This window comes from Lagopus leucura, unplaced genomic scaffold, assembly GCF_019238085.1.
Source record: "Lagopus leucura isolate 7727_CA_CO unplaced genomic scaffold, USGS_WTPT01 Super-Scaffold_1, whole genome shotgun sequence".
Lineage (NCBI taxonomy): Eukaryota > Metazoa > Chordata > Aves > Galliformes > Phasianidae > Lagopus > Lagopus leucura.
The window spans coordinates 19,591,220-19,606,207 of record NW_024962250.1 but is presented as its reverse complement, the minus strand read 5'-3'; the positions used below and the strand labels follow the sequence as shown (position 1 = coordinate 19,606,207).

General features: G+C 38.2%; 1 protein-coding gene across 1 annotated transcript; it reads left to right on the top strand.

Annotated features, from left to right (window-relative positions):
* The first annotated feature begins 543 nt into the window (after positions 1-543).
* Positions 544-13,032, top strand: LOC122175294 (MAP3K12 binding inhibitory protein 1). The gene is made up of 9 exons (XM_042862853.1): positions 544-663; positions 3,986-4,105; positions 5,778-5,999; positions 6,103-6,199; positions 7,630-7,695; positions 9,252-9,404; positions 10,373-10,470; positions 10,982-11,020; positions 12,470-13,032. The coding sequence occupies exons 1-9, from the start codon at positions 544-546 to the stop codon at positions 12,578-12,580; spliced, it is 1,026 nt and encodes a 341-aa protein (XP_042718787.1). The 3' UTR covers positions 12,581-13,032.
* The last annotated feature ends 1,956 nt before the right edge of the window (positions 13,033-14,988 follow it).

The window sequence follows — 14,988 nt, the reverse complement described above, 5'->3', positions numbered from 1 at the left end:
CCGGCTAGGCTGTGCTGCTGGCCCAACATGCTGTGACTTTGCGGCCATTGAGATGGTATTTTACTAGAGAACTGCAATGGACTTGAGCTGAGAAAAGCTCGTAGGGAGACTTAAAAAAAAGGCCGCAGTTTTGGGAAAGCCATGTGTTTGACACGTGGAGCCGCACACAGCATGCCACGCCAAGATGGACGGGCACGCGTCCTTCCCGCGGATACAGGGGACCAGAGCAGGACAGGCAATGTCTGGCCAGGACAGCCAGCCCTGCCACAGCTTCCTCACTGGGGCCCTGCTGCGCTGCGCACAGACTCTCCCTGCAAGGATCGCGGCTGCAGTCGGCAGCCATGAAACTCCGCACTCCCCTAGAACCGCATCCACGGCCGCAGCACCGTCCGCAGCACCAGCCTCCGCACCAAGGCCCGCGATTGGCTGCTGCTCCCGTCCATCATCGCGTGGGGGCGGCCCGCGGTCACGGCCGCACGAGCCGTTCGTCATCGCTGAGCGACGCAGGGGACGTCGCTGGCGGCTGCGGCCAGGGCTGCTGTCATGGCGGCGGCGCCAGGCCTGCCGGAGCTCGGCGACGGCTCTCCGGAGTCCGGGGCCGAGCTGGCGGCCTCGGAGGTGGCGAGCAGCGCCCTGCGCTCCCTGGCCGGGTTGGCGGGGAAGGTGAGTGCGGGGCGGGTGGAGGGGAGGCCCGAGGCCGGGCCGGCTGTGGGCCCGATCCCGCCGTGCTCGCCCCTTTGAGCGGGCATCTCTGCTTCTCCCTGTTCGTGGGAGTGAGTCTTCGGGGATGGGCTTAAAGTATAGGGAGGAAAGGAGCCCGCAGTAAGTACGGGAGGCTGTCACGCCTGCAGGTGATAACGGGAGCGGTGGAGTTGTGTGCTCAGAAGTGGCGTTTCTCTTAGGCTGAAACACCTGTTTAGGGATTTAGTGGTGATGAATTATGTAGCAGATAGCGCGGCTGTGGTGGGAGGCCCTTATCAAGAGAAGCTTCCAGCAACAACTTAATCATTGCCATAAATAATTTACAAGTTAACTCGTCTTCCTTTGTGGAAGCGCAGATGTCATTCTGTGCAGGCAATAGAGGTGCAGTCGCACTTCTGCAGTTAGGCAGCAGTTTATAGTCTGGGGTCAGGTGGTGAACTGGTGTCCTGGGGAGGTAGTACAGTTGATATTAGAGTTGCTGCATGCCCTCAGGTGGGTTGCAGTAAGTATGGAGCAGAATAAAGGTCTTTGGAAGCACTGGTGTTTGGAGCGTGTTCTTTCTGTGACATCTTAAAGCAGTTTCACTGTGTGCTGTACCATGGGTAGGTTGGGGTTTGGTTATCCTGTCTTAGCTGATGAGATTCTTCTAATTGCTCAGTCAAGGTCATTTCCAGCTGTCAAGTTACATTCTTACCTGCCAGCACTTCTGGTAGACTGATGGTGTTTTAGCAGCTTATCCACTTCAAATATCTGTCTTGCACTTTAGACTGATGCTTCTGGTCCCCTTCTCCCTTGAGAATGACCAAGATGAGATGGCTCAATATTTGAACCAGGTCTTCATCTATCACAGTTTGTGATCTGTCATAGCAACTTAAGTTACATTTATGGTACCAAGTTGCACTGGAAACAGGAAAAAAAAATTATATATATATTTACTGGAGCAATGACTTGCAACACAGTGATTAGGAGGACAGCTGGAGATAACAACTATTGGAACCAGTATGGCAGATCTTGGAACGTTCTTTAAGTCTCAAAGAATAATTTGTGTAGTTCATAAAAATAATTTCAAAGAGCTGAAATAACTTCTGTTTCTGCAACTTGCTGTTGAATAGACTCAAGACCTCTAAATCCACAAAGGTTTTGAGGTTATCAAATTATATAATTTATAATCCTTCTTTTTACAGTTCTTACAGGATGTAAAACAGAAAAAACAAGTGTGCAGTTTTTGAAACATGTTTGGTTGCAGAAGGAATTTGTCCTTTACATAACAGTGTGTGTAAGTTTATCCCTTGCCTCTAGATTCTAAGTCAGAAGGTATTGTTTTTGCACGTTGCAGCGTACCATTGTATGATACAAATGTGCACATCAACTGATTCATTTCAGAAAAGGGGGCTTAGTAGGCCATTACAGTAGGTCACGTATTTTGTCTCTTATGGTAGTGTACCTCTTTTGTCCTGTCAGTACTCTTTAGTGTAGCATGTATTACTCTCAAAACTTTGGGAAGAAATACTTGCTTCACATAGTGCCCTTTAGATGATTACACAAGCAGAGACATTTTACTTGTAAGGTGAAGTTTTATTCTACTAAATTCTTAATATGTTCTTATGTTTCTGAGGTTCCATAACAATTATTTACTAAAACATTATTTTCCTTGCCTCTTATGTAGATTAAGTACTAAGTAAGAATAATAATGTTTGTGAAAATGAACTAAAATACATTATATATCTAACTAGATAAAAAACATGATTCAGTTGTTATTTTGTAGTGCATTGGAAAACAATGCAAATCTATTTGTTGTTCCCCTAGGTGTTTATTTTTTTGTCTTTGAGGGTCAGTAGTCTTCCATCTCTTTTACTATGTAACTGATCTGTAATCTAACACTGGATTTAACAAGGCCGTCCTATGACTAAAGAATGAGGGTTCAGGCTTGTCCTTCTTTACATGCGATGTTATAGTATTGCTTGGTTCCAAAACTGATGTAGAGCAACCTCAGGTTCCACTGCTTTGCCTTCAGTGTAATGGAAGCATTCTTGATTTTTATTTCTGTTTCATAATATGCAGTGCTATGAAACAAGTACACGTGCATTTTGTGTTCATAATATTTGATGTTGTTGGAAGACAACATCAAAAAAAATCTTAAACATCTAAAATCGTAACATCTAAAAAGTTACTTTTTAGACCATGTGTTCAAGGTCAATCTTATCATCGAAGTGGTACTTTTTGTTTTTAATTTATTTTTTTAATGTGATAGGAGTGAGATGTAGGTGTACAAATTTGCTCATGACTTAGGATTCTGCATCCGAAACAGAGCACCTGTAGGTCCTGTTCATTTAAAATCATTTTTTTATCTGTATTTATAATTTGGGAGATTGCTTGGGGATGTTTGGTTGGAAAACAGCCTCACTGGCTTGTGAAAATGAAAGTTTTTGTCCCTTCAAGATCTCAGAAAAGCTTTAGTGTAACAAATATGACAAAGAGCTATGTGGAAGTACATAATTAATTAGTGATTATTAACAATCAGTTTTGTATTAAAAAGTTAAACTGAATTGTTAGTTCATAGAAGGTACATCATTCCTATAAATGTAACTTCAGGTTCCCTATGTGTGTTTCTCTTCATTGTTTTGGGAGTTAAGTGCTGCCATTTCTCAGCAAAGACAATAGGATATGGCAATTGCTATTTTGAATGCTCATGAAGGGAAATAGGGATTTTGAAGTGGCTTGGCAGTGATGCTCTGTAGTTCAGAGTTTGTTTAACTGGAAGATTTTGTAAAGACTTTAACAGTATTCTTTTTGATATAAAGCCTGCTTTGAATTAACAAGTACAGATGGCACAGTATCAAGACTCTGGTCATACAGCCTTGCACATTTAATTCACACACACATGTATGTACAGGAGAATGCCATTCTGGGTGGGTGTTTCTTCTTGCTGCTGGTTCTATTATCTGTTAAAGGAAATATTTGTGTAATTAGCATGAGCAGTATGCTCAAGTACAGTGGTTAACTGCATAGAGAATATACCAAAGTTCAAATTAATACAGTGAAAGTGTTTAGATAGTTAGAATTTTCTAAATTTTGAACATATTCTCCTAATACTAGCTTACTTTGAAAGTAACACCTATTTGAATTGTAATTAATGTCAAACCTATTCTGTATCCCCACATAAAGGTGGGATCTGCATGAGATTGAGTGGAATTGTTGTCCTGTAGGTCTCCTGTATGCTTTTTTGACATTAACATGGCATAATGTACTGTTTTTTTGCGGTGTTTGTTCTTCCCTGTGGAAGCTTAACCTTGGAGATGATGTCGTGAAAGTTGTAATCGACTGGAGCAAGCTTCAGAGCACATCAACACTTCAGCCAACATTGCTCTTTAGTGCACTTCAGCAGCATATTTTATGTTTGCAGGTAAATATTTCATTGGACACCTTCAACTTGACTAAAGTGGTCAACAGCTGAATGTAGCCACACTACCTAGACTGAAAAATTGTAGTTGTTTGATCTTACTGCTAAGTTCAGCAAAAATGGGTTCACGAGTATTACACACTTGAAATCCTGGTATGCTTCATAGGTACCTGCACTTACAGATTTTTCGTATTAATGGTGGGAATAGCCACTGTAGGTGAGCAGGCTGCATAAATGCAGCCTCATTGATTTCTAGACTTGCATTGTAAATGTGATACATTTCCATCTATGGTGGGTTATAATTAAGCAATAAGACACGGCAGGTGTGTGTCATGCTATGATAATGATTCCATGCGTTGGGTGAGTTTTGAGGCTCATGGAGTGCTTTCAGTGGTTCAAGAAGTGGCATTATCCCAGCATGACACATCCTGGAGTGTCTTACTGCAATTAAATATATTTTCAGCGTAGGTTTTTTGTTTTTTTCTAAAGAGTAATTTCTTTGACATTAATGTCTCATCCTGCCAAGTAGCCAGTCACTATTGCTGTCATTTCTTTTAGCTATGTGAAACTTTCCAACCCTGTCAAAAGTAGCTATAATTTAGTTCCATGGTGGTATCAGCTGGTATCTGAATAGAGTTCTGACTTTGATAGCTGATATGTAAAAGGTGGGAATTTGAATATCCGTTTTCCCTTCAGCTAGTCAACAATTATTTCAAGAGTGCAGTTCTGAGAGAGTGAAAAATAAATAAAATTTCTGTATTTGCTTGTCTACAGGTATAGGAAAATCCCTTTGTGTTTCCCAGATAAGCAAAATCTTTCTCAGAATAAACACAAGGAGAGAACAAGCCAGATATAAGCAAGAAAAAATTATTTGTGGTGTTCCTTCAGTTCAGTGGAGGAATTTCATGAAAAGGCTTGCAAAAATCAGGTGGTATTTAAAAGAAATAAATCTGAATTTCTGGAGGGAAAACAGAGAAGTAAATTTAGATTGGATGAAACTGGTAAAAACAAAAATGAGGACGTGTGGCTTATATATAGATGTATGTACACCAAGGTTTTGCTTTTATTTTGCTGCTAGAAATGTTAGTGCGCCATTCTGTCATTTAATTTCATGACCTAAGTAGATAATCAGCCATGTCAAGAAAAGCATGTGTTGTGGATAATACCTATATATTTCATATCTGTGTTCTCTCATTCACTTGGGCAACTGCAGTTTCAAGTGGAGAATGTTGTGCTCTGGTGATAAAGTAAAGGCTGTACAGTGTGAAAGCACTGGTTTTTGTGTTAAGAAGGAAGGGTACTGAGCCTCACAGTTCTGAGTAGGCATTTGAATGACATGGTTGTTAAGTGGCACTGATGCCAATGATTGAAGCTTTTGATTTAGCTGCTAACATAAGAGTAACAGATTTTTCTCAGAAATTTGGGAGTTTTCCTGTACAAGTATCTGAAAGACACAGGTCAAAAAGACCAAAGTCATAGCATGTGCAGTGTTTGGAATGACAGATTTTTATTTTTTTTTTAATTACCATCCTCTGTCAGAAGTAAATGTTGCATTTCCTAAAATAATTTCTATCAGTCTTTTTTAGAACTTTTAGTAATACTTGGCCTTTTTTGTTTGTTCCCCCCCCCTCCCCCCCTTCCCCTTTAACCCTAATGTACTGTTTTCTTTGTTCAGCCTCTTTTAGAAAAGCTCCAGTCATTGATTAAAGAGGAAAGTGTAGGTCACGCTGAACCTGCAGGTAAAACAGAAGACCAAAGTTGTGAAACAAGTTTAAATGTTTATGATAATAACTCTCAGACTGAAGAGAAGTATGCAAGTTATGACTTGGGAGATCTGAAGGATGCTCATTCTAATTTTGATCCAGAGGTGGTCCAAATAAAAGCTGGAAAAGCAGAAGTAAGTGATTTCCCTAAATTAGAAAAAAGAAAGGTCTTTTTCTTTCTAAATTTTACATTTAAAGAATGAAATAGATATATCCCATCATGTTTGTTACCTACAGATTGACAGGCGGATATCAGCCTTCATCAAGAGGAAACAAGCTGAGATCAATGAAAATAATGTCAGGGAGTTTTGCAATGTTATTGATTGTAATCAAGGTAACTGGCTAGCCAGACTTTAATCTTCATAGCAATTTAAGTTTATTGCTTTTTTTCTTTTTAATTAAAAAAAAAAAAGTATTTTTCAAAGGCACTATTTTATATGTAAAATACAACTTTATTTTAAGAGTAACTAAAAAAAAAAGTTAAGAATATGCACGTGCTCTGCAGATGTGTGCCAGACAGGTTAAGGCAAAAAAAAAAAAAAAAAAAAAAAAAAAGGAAATGCTTAATGGATTCTGCAGGAAAGCTTACAGCTCTTACTGTGACCAGATGACTTCTGTAGCTGTTGTTCTCAATGTTTTAGCTAGATATTCCTTCCAAAGTTAACAGAACTGCAATTCATGTATGTCTTGAGAATTGCATATTTCAAATTGAAGTTAGTACTGGCTGAATTACAAAGAAATGCATCTGTAATCAATTTTAATTATTAAGTACTTAGAATTGCTATTTTATTTCAAAATAACTCACGCTATTGCTATTTTTAATATACCACCTGGCACAACTGACTATTTCCGTAAGCAGTCTTAAATCCATCTGGTGGACTGGATCCCACTTGCACAATTAGTGCCTATGTAACCAGCAAAGACACTTTTATATACAGAAGTAGTGAAAGAGGCATAGATTTTGCAATGTAACTATGAACCCCCATGTGTGTTGTCTCTGTGAAGTACTTCATACTGTTAGAGATCAAAGCTTATTTTTCCATAAGTTTCACAGAGAATCTGTGTAGAAGACGCTAGCTGGCAAAATACTGCTTCATAAAATTTAAGTTACTGTCATTTCTTCAGTAACTTAAAGTCTTTCTTCTTGCTCAGCCATAATAAAATACTTGTAGAGCTTTGGTATATTTATATTTAAATAGAACCATTAGAATAAACTGAATTGGCTTGGACTGACAGATTTTATGTCTAAGCAAATTAAAGCAGCCACAGGCATCAGAGTAAATGCAGGAAGGTGAAAAAAGGATGCTGATCAGTAAACCAGACCAGGTTAAAAATAGGGGGGAAAACAAAAAAAAAAAGCAGTTTTAAGAAAGGAAATAGAAGTAAAACAGCACTGGTGTGCAAGGAAGAAACTTCTGTACAGGAAGAAATAAATGACAGAACAACACAATGAAAAGTAAAAATTAAAAAAAGAAATAGATTAGAAGAAATTGATCCTGATCCAGTAACCTTGTGTATGTGTGTGCCTGTGTTCATGGAGGTGACTTAGCCAGGTGAAACCAATCAGTCCATGCAAGTGCGTGAAATTAGGTATGAGCATGTTTTCATAGGATGAACAATGTCTGATGCTTTTGTTGTTTGAAAAACTTTAATTAGATCAGATTGGCTTAAAAACTGGTTAGAATATTTTAAATTGTAAATACATAATTAGGGCCTCACTGTTTTGTTTTGTTTTGTTTTTGTTTGTTATCACTATTTATTTAGAAAATAGCTGTGCCAGAACAGATGCTATTTTCACACCCTATCCTGGATTTAAAAGCCATATAAAGGGTAAGCAACTCTTTTAATGTCCATTTATTAAGAAAGTTGAGATAAGGCAGTACTCACAAATTTTGGCTTTGACTCTTTTTACAGAGTTCTTAGAAGTAGAAACTTAACAAATTGATTTATGACTCTAACAAATACTTTAAATTTTCTCTTACCTCTTCAAGTTTTCTTTTTTTATCCCACAATTTTGTCAGTAGGCTATTGGTTTTGCCCTGAATACCAAATCCTTTGATGAGTAGCCTATTGTCATTGCCTGAAAGCAGAAATGAAAAACATAAAGCAGGACAGAGAAACTGAGCAATTCTTAGCTTTTCTTCTAAGGTAAGGCCATCAGTCCAGTTAAGGAATTGATTAATTTAAAATAGAAGATAATTTTATTTAATCTCAATGTAGTTTCATGAAATTAGAAAATAATCCAGAGGCGCAGTGGAAGTTTTAAGAGAGACATAGGAATTTGAGGAACAGAGTTACCACTGCACTATTTTTTGCAAAGGATTGAATGCTGTAGAAGTTATTGTACAGCAAATATAATGTATGAAAGGTTGCTTGAACACAGGTTACTCTGTGATTAAAACAGTCAAAATCCAAGAATGGAAGTAACCTTTTGTTCCATTTTTTAAAGAAACTGCTCTGAAGCACAATGCTGGTTGTAAGCATTAAGGGGTCTGGTCAGTTGAGGTAGAGGGAGAAGTAAATTTGAGTCAAGAATAATATTTGACCTTCTTCAGCAGTTACTTTTTAAAATTCCAGCACTAATTTTTAACTTGAATTGTAGCTTTGTGTGGGGAAAAAAAGATTACACTTCAAGTAACTGAAACCTGAACAGTATCTGAAAGTTTAATGACACAGAGAAAAGAACTGGGAAGCAAGAATGTAACTTGGCCATTCCAACCTACAGTATGTGGTGTCAGTGTGCTGCAGTGTTTGTAGTCACCAGTGTAGTCTTTAATTCTGCAGTACCCTGCAGCAATCCTATTTGAAGGGATGTGAGAGGTTACTCCAATTGAAGAGAAGTGACCAAAGTCTTTTGATGAAGATGCAGTTCAACGGGGGCGAAAGATGAAGCAGGTGAACATTCAGTAAGGCTGCTAGCTGGGTAACAAAAATTGGGGAGAACTTCCTGAGATTTATAGTTCTTGTAATTGTGTCTTCCCTTGTAATTGTGTCTTCCAATGTATTTATGGTTCTGCTTGTAATCATAGGTCTCCCTCTTCTTTGCATTCACAACAGCTCACACATGCAGCTCCTATCGGATATCTATTTTTCTGTTGTTTATCTGCAGCTGATGATATGAATGTGATTATTTTTTCTTCCTTCGCAAATGTAGGGTGCTAGGTTTTAATTTACTTTGGTTACTGATATATTTAAAAATAAGGACTTACACTGAACTTTTGATCTGGGTGTTTGTGAGACCCTTCAAATACAAGATTAGTGAAATAGATTCAACACACAGCTTTTCAGGTTTTAGTAATGTTAATTATTTAATGTTTTTTTTTTAAATTACACTTACTGATATGTTTCATGTGCATGTGTGTTAAATTTGTGTTCTCTTTACTTAGTTTCTAGGGTAGTAAATACATACGGGCCTCAGACTAGATCTGAAGGAACACATGGGTCCAACCATAAAGCTGGTGTACCTGTTCGTGATTGTGGAAACCAAGCTGTTGAGGAGAGATTGCAGAACATTGAAGCACACTTACGGTTACAAACAGGTTTGTACCATGTTGAAGTTTTGAAATAGATGTGCGAGTTTGTGCTACAGTTATCATTCCTGTAGTAAAACTGGGCAAGTCAGTAAGTGCTGTGACAGTAAAAACAGTAGGCTACATACATTAAAGATTTCTGTCACTCAAATACTGTAGTCTTAATATTTTGGACCATATGCCCAAAATGAAATCTAAATTTATGCCCAAATTAGGATGCTGAGTTGATAAATATGCATGCCCTGGTCAGGTTTAGGTTGTCATTCTAATTGGAATACCCAGCAGTTGTGATAAACTGTGATTTTGTAGAATACTACATAGCATACATTATGTGCATTGTAAGGGTGATTTTTTTTTTTGCTCACTTCCAGTCTTATGTGGGAAAGCAAGCCCAAGCTGCTTCAGTACAGCTGCCAACAGCAAGTGGCAGGTTGATGGGTTTGTTTGTTTGTTTTTAATGGTCTGTTATTCCATTCACTACACACATTTCCCACCCCTGTTTCTCCCATTCATGACCAGGTAAGTGCTGTTCTTTGTCAAGCACAACTTATGGCTGTCCTTCAGTCTTGATACTCTGTAGGTAGGCTCCCTTAAAGACAGTCTTGCATAGCAGTGCTGAATTTGTGTATTGTTTGCCATCCAGTGTGCTTCCTCTTGCTGTGAATTCTTAAGTGGTAACATTTGGTGTTTGACTGTATTTTAAGAGTGATTATTTTTTGTTACGGGGACATTTTCAGATATATACTCAACTTTGTGTATGAAGTTGTCTATTGCCTTCACAGATTACAGTGGCTTATCAACCATATTTTACTGTGATTTATATTAATTGCCCTTCCCTTTCATTTTCCCTCCAGCTTGTTAACTTTCAGGTGTTGGTTGCTAGCTGGACTCAAAGAATGAAAAACTTGCCACCTATAATTTAAAATGTCATTTAAGTGTTTTTCCTGATGTTTCTGTGTTTGTATCGGCGTACTTAGGTGGTCCTGTACCAAGAGACATTTATCAGAGAATTAAGAAGCTTGAAGATAAAATTCTTGAGCTGGAAGGACTGTCTCCTGAATACTTTCAATCTATAGTAAGAATTTTTTCTCAACTTATATATACTGAAGTAATTGTTGTTTGATGGACAAAAATGAAATAGGTGAGAGTGCATTTGGGAGGAAAGAAAGCAATGGTGGCAAGATTAGTATTGTGGACTGATTGCCTTTTTTTTCCTCCCAGAGATTTGCATAAACACTTGTGTGGATACAGGAAAATCTTAAAAATATTGGGAGTCTCAAGAGCTGGATATTGATCTTTGTTTTTACTGAAGGAAGCTCCAGTTAAATTGCTGGTAAACATGTTAGCTGCCAAGCACAGAGAAGCTTTGACAGCTTCTGACTGCTCTCCTGTAGTTTTTTTCATGATCTAAAGTACACTTAATATAAAAAGATTTATTTAATCTTTGGAATGGCAGTTAGTGTTCTTTCTGTACTTTTAAGACACTTGTCAACATTGTTATACACTCTGTAGATTTCAGAATTACCTGCAGTAGCAGCCTCTGTCAGAGTAACATTAAGTCTGTTTTGATTATGTCTTTTCTTTAGAGCTGTTCTGGCAAGAGGAGAAAGGTTCAACCTCCTCATGTAAGTGTTATTAATTTTTACTTACTTTCAGTTTAGAATGTTTTGAGAAAGAGAAGTAAACAAGTTCTACCAAGCAAATATCTGACTTCTCAAAAATAGCTGTATCAGTATGGGTAATTTGCTGCCAAAGAAAGGCAAGAAAGAAAGGAGAAAGTTTAATAGTATGTCAAAATGAAATGAGTCTTCTATAAGTTTGTACTAGATTGGGTGTATTAGTGTTTTCACTGGTTAAAAACTAATAAATTAACTCTGTGATAGATACTAACTAGGCTGGAAATAACAAGTAGTTTGTAAATTCTGTTCAGCTTCTTTGTAACATCTTCTGATTTGTTTGGTTTTTTAATTATTTTATTAGTTTATGAAGCGATGATAAAAGTGGAGATGGTAGACTCAGCAAGAGTTCTGGAGAAAAATCTGACTTTATAGAGGATTTAAGCTTAAGTCAGTGAGAATTGCTGTTTTTGCAACACTGTCACATCAGATACTAGATTAATACATGATCAAATTTCTCCTTAATCTAAGGGAGACCAGAGCTGGCACACAGTCTGCCACTCATCATCACACTTGAAGACAGGTGACCGAGAGAGCACTTAGAAAGGGATGTGGGCCATATAAGCCTTGAGGAACTAAGCGTATTCACACACACACAAAAGCTTTAGTGTGTGTAGGGGAACTGTTAGGTAATGGCTTAAACTGGTGAAAGAGCATGGCTGGCCTAGGAATCACAGGCAATGTTTGCACTTTTGCTTCCTGTGTGACCAGAAGGGGTGGACCCAGGATGGAGCCACCCTGAGCTCCTACAAGGGCCAGCCCCTGAAGGGAGAGCTTCTCTTGGACCTAAGGCTGCTTCCTGAGGAGTACTGAGTAGTCAGAGAGCCTCTTCACCAGTTGGATGAGTTCAACTCTTCTTTCTGTGCATGTCTGTTGGACTACTTGCATATACTTTGCCTGGTATTGCCAACAATCTGTCAGAAGCTATTTTGCTTCATGAGCAGAACAGTGTGAAAAATCTTTATTAAATGAGAAATGACTACTTGTTCTTATTTAAGAAGATGAAAAAAGAAAAAACAACTGTCAGGTTGTTCAGAGAAGGTTGATGCTGGACAATAAGATAAAAACCCTTCAGTTGTAAAGCTGAGCTCTGTGAGCCTCAAGGTAGTCTTGTCCAGTTTTACCATCAAAAGATTTTTGTGTCGCTTTCTTTTGTCATCAGAGTAAACAAGCATCTAATGAAAGTAGCATGAATATATTGATACACGATCGATACTGTAAGTTTTTTCTAACTTTACATTCTTCCCTGTCGAGATTAAATTGTCACAGATGAGTCAGACAATTCTGCAAAAGTTCTTTTGTCATCAGGTGCAATATGAAGTGATCACCAGTATCTAGTACAGGGCACTCTTCTAGCAGTTAGAAGATGTAAATACGGTTTTTATTTTGATCTTCTAGCAGAACTATTCGTTGGTGGAACTTGATGAAAAGATCAATGCTATAAAACAAGCACTACTGAGGAAAACAAAGGAAAGCAAGTCCAGGGAAGCTGAGCAACTTCTTGGATAATTAAGAAGTCTTCAGAATCTCATCGTGTTTCATACCTAGCCAAGCCATAGACCAAGTGGTGTTCATAAAAAATGACTTCAGCAGTGAAAATAAAGCATGCGTGTATAAGCTCCTTTTGGATATTTTTGAAAGCTTGCTTTCTGAAGAACTCATTTAAAAACATTCTTATGAAAGAAATAGTTCCTTTAAAATGAAGAATGCTTTAGAAAATAGCATTCTAATAATTCACTCCCTTCTGTTATAAAGGAGGATTGCAGTATTGTTGTTACGAGGAAGGTCTTATCCGTCATACGAAAGCCACATCTCATATGTACTTCTTGATAATCAAGTATTCAGAAGGGGCTATCTTTTAATATTTTTCATGTAAGTAAGTAGTTTGCATAGATTGTGAAACAAAATGAAATATGTTCTCATAACTGTCGTAGTAGAAAATAAAAAAAGATATTACAAAAGCTGCAGCATGTGTAGTTATTACATATTTTCTGTTTGTCGTTGTTTTCACAGCCACTGAAAATTACTTTTTTCTATATTTCAAAGAAGGGTGGTTACAAAAATCCTGCATTTGTGAACAGAGACAGATGCCTGTTCTTCACTTCCTGTGTCCTAAAAGAATACTAAGTTCCCATCTGTTAGAAGGGAATGAAGTATTTAAAAACCATTCAAGGGGAGTTGGTAGGAGGCACCAGCTTCCCTTCCTTCCATAAGCATGCTTATATCAGTGCAAAAGCATAGATGCTAGGCAGATAATTTATAGTAAAAATCAGCTCTTTATAATCACACTTCAGCATGTAGGCATTTATTTTTTAAGCAAGTTATTTTCTACTTATGTCAGTTCTCTTTTAGTTTTTTGTTTGGTTGTTTTTTCTGTCCTTATTCTACTTCAGAAGAGAAATGACTGATACGGATGTTGTCTTCATAGGGGAAGCATACTGTTGACTACTCAACTTACAGTGGTTCTACTACTGACATCTCTTGATCAGTGGCTGTGAGAGGTGTTAAGAGTAATAGTGGCTGGACACACTCTTGTCCTTTGAACAGAAGCCTTTTCTGTAGCAGCATCTGTTATAGCAAGTGCACATAATGCTCCTGTGTAAAAGAACCAGCAGATGGGGGAAATGAAAATTTGCCTCAGATTTGCTCTAGGCAAGAGGATACAAAGACTGCTCTGAAAGTAATGCCTCCTGTTTTATTATGCTGACCTTTGACAACCAAGTCAGATGTTGGTGATATGGCAGTAGAGGTTGAACCTTCCCACCAATATTCCATTACTTTTTGTTGCCATGTGACAGATGGCAGCAGAGTGGCAATCTGACAAAATGGTGTCTGACTTGGAAGTGCAGCTGAAGCAAAGATGTGCAACTGAATTCCTCCTTGTTTAAAAAATTGCATCCATTGATATTCATCAGCACTTGCTGAACACTTATGAATACCAAACAGTGGATATGAGTACAGTGATGTGGTGGGTGGTATGTTGCAGCTGTGGAGACCCAGTGTGAAAGACAAGCCTCAGTCCAGAGAGCCATGCACAGTTGTCTCACCATGAAATGAAGAGCCTCTCTATTAGCTCACCTGTATAAATTGGCTGCTGGTGGTGACTGTTGAAAAATAGCATATGGTAGCTGAGAATTTGCTCTATCAAAATGTGGTATTGCACCCTTCATCTCTGTTGTGATTTCCATGCAAATAATAGTAGGCATTGCTTGCAGAGCAACCCACACAGAGTGCTAGTTACCTGTTCAGATCCTTAACATCAATCCAGGAAGAAAGACCTGTCTGTGTGTGGAACCATTGCTCAGATTGTATGCTATATAACAGTAGAGCATAAGACACAGGTTACTTTTTCACACAGTATTGCCATTGCTTTAAGTCCTAGCAGCTCATATTATGAGGGATAGTGTGGTGAAGAAGCAAATTGTACAACAAGCAGTTAAGTTTAATGTGCTTCCTACAGTACATATGTACTATATCTGAAGATGCAGAATTTCAGGAAAAGCATAATAGAGATAACTAGGCCTGACACAGTGCATATCTCATGGTAATACTTGAAATATAACTTCTCCATCCCAGCAATAAAGGGTGACAGGGACCATAATTGCAAGGATTATAAAAAGTAGCGTCTTTATTCACCTGCAGCATAATTCAACCCTTTCAGGCACATATTGCTTATGTCTACTGTATTTCTACTATGTAGTTTTCTCTGGTAAATTAGAATGTGGCCCTACAGGAAACTAACCTGGGGCAAGACTTACCTGTGTTAAATTTTTAGCTCACAAGTTACATTAAAGCAAGTAAGTACATGTGTATTTTATATGTATACATACATAATGGGGAGGAACTTCAATCTCCTTTCTGCTTACAAAAAGACTGCATTAGCAATTTTGAAGTGGCTTTTTCTATAGTGAATTGCC

Bases quoted from the DNA above. Each gene is read 5' to 3' on its own strand.
- LOC122175294 (XM_042862853.1), top strand. From the start codon at position 544: ATGGCGGCGGCGCCAGGCCTGCCGGAGCTCGGCGACGGCTCTCCGGAG. The intron at 6,200-7,629 runs GTAACTGGCTAG...CTATTTATTTAG, and splicing joins TGTTATTGATTGTAATCAAG to AAAATAGCTGTGCCAGAACA. The intron at 11,021-12,469 runs GTAAGTGTTATT...TTGATCTTCTAG, and splicing joins GAAAGGTTCAACCTCCTCAT to CAGAACTATTCGTTGGTGGA.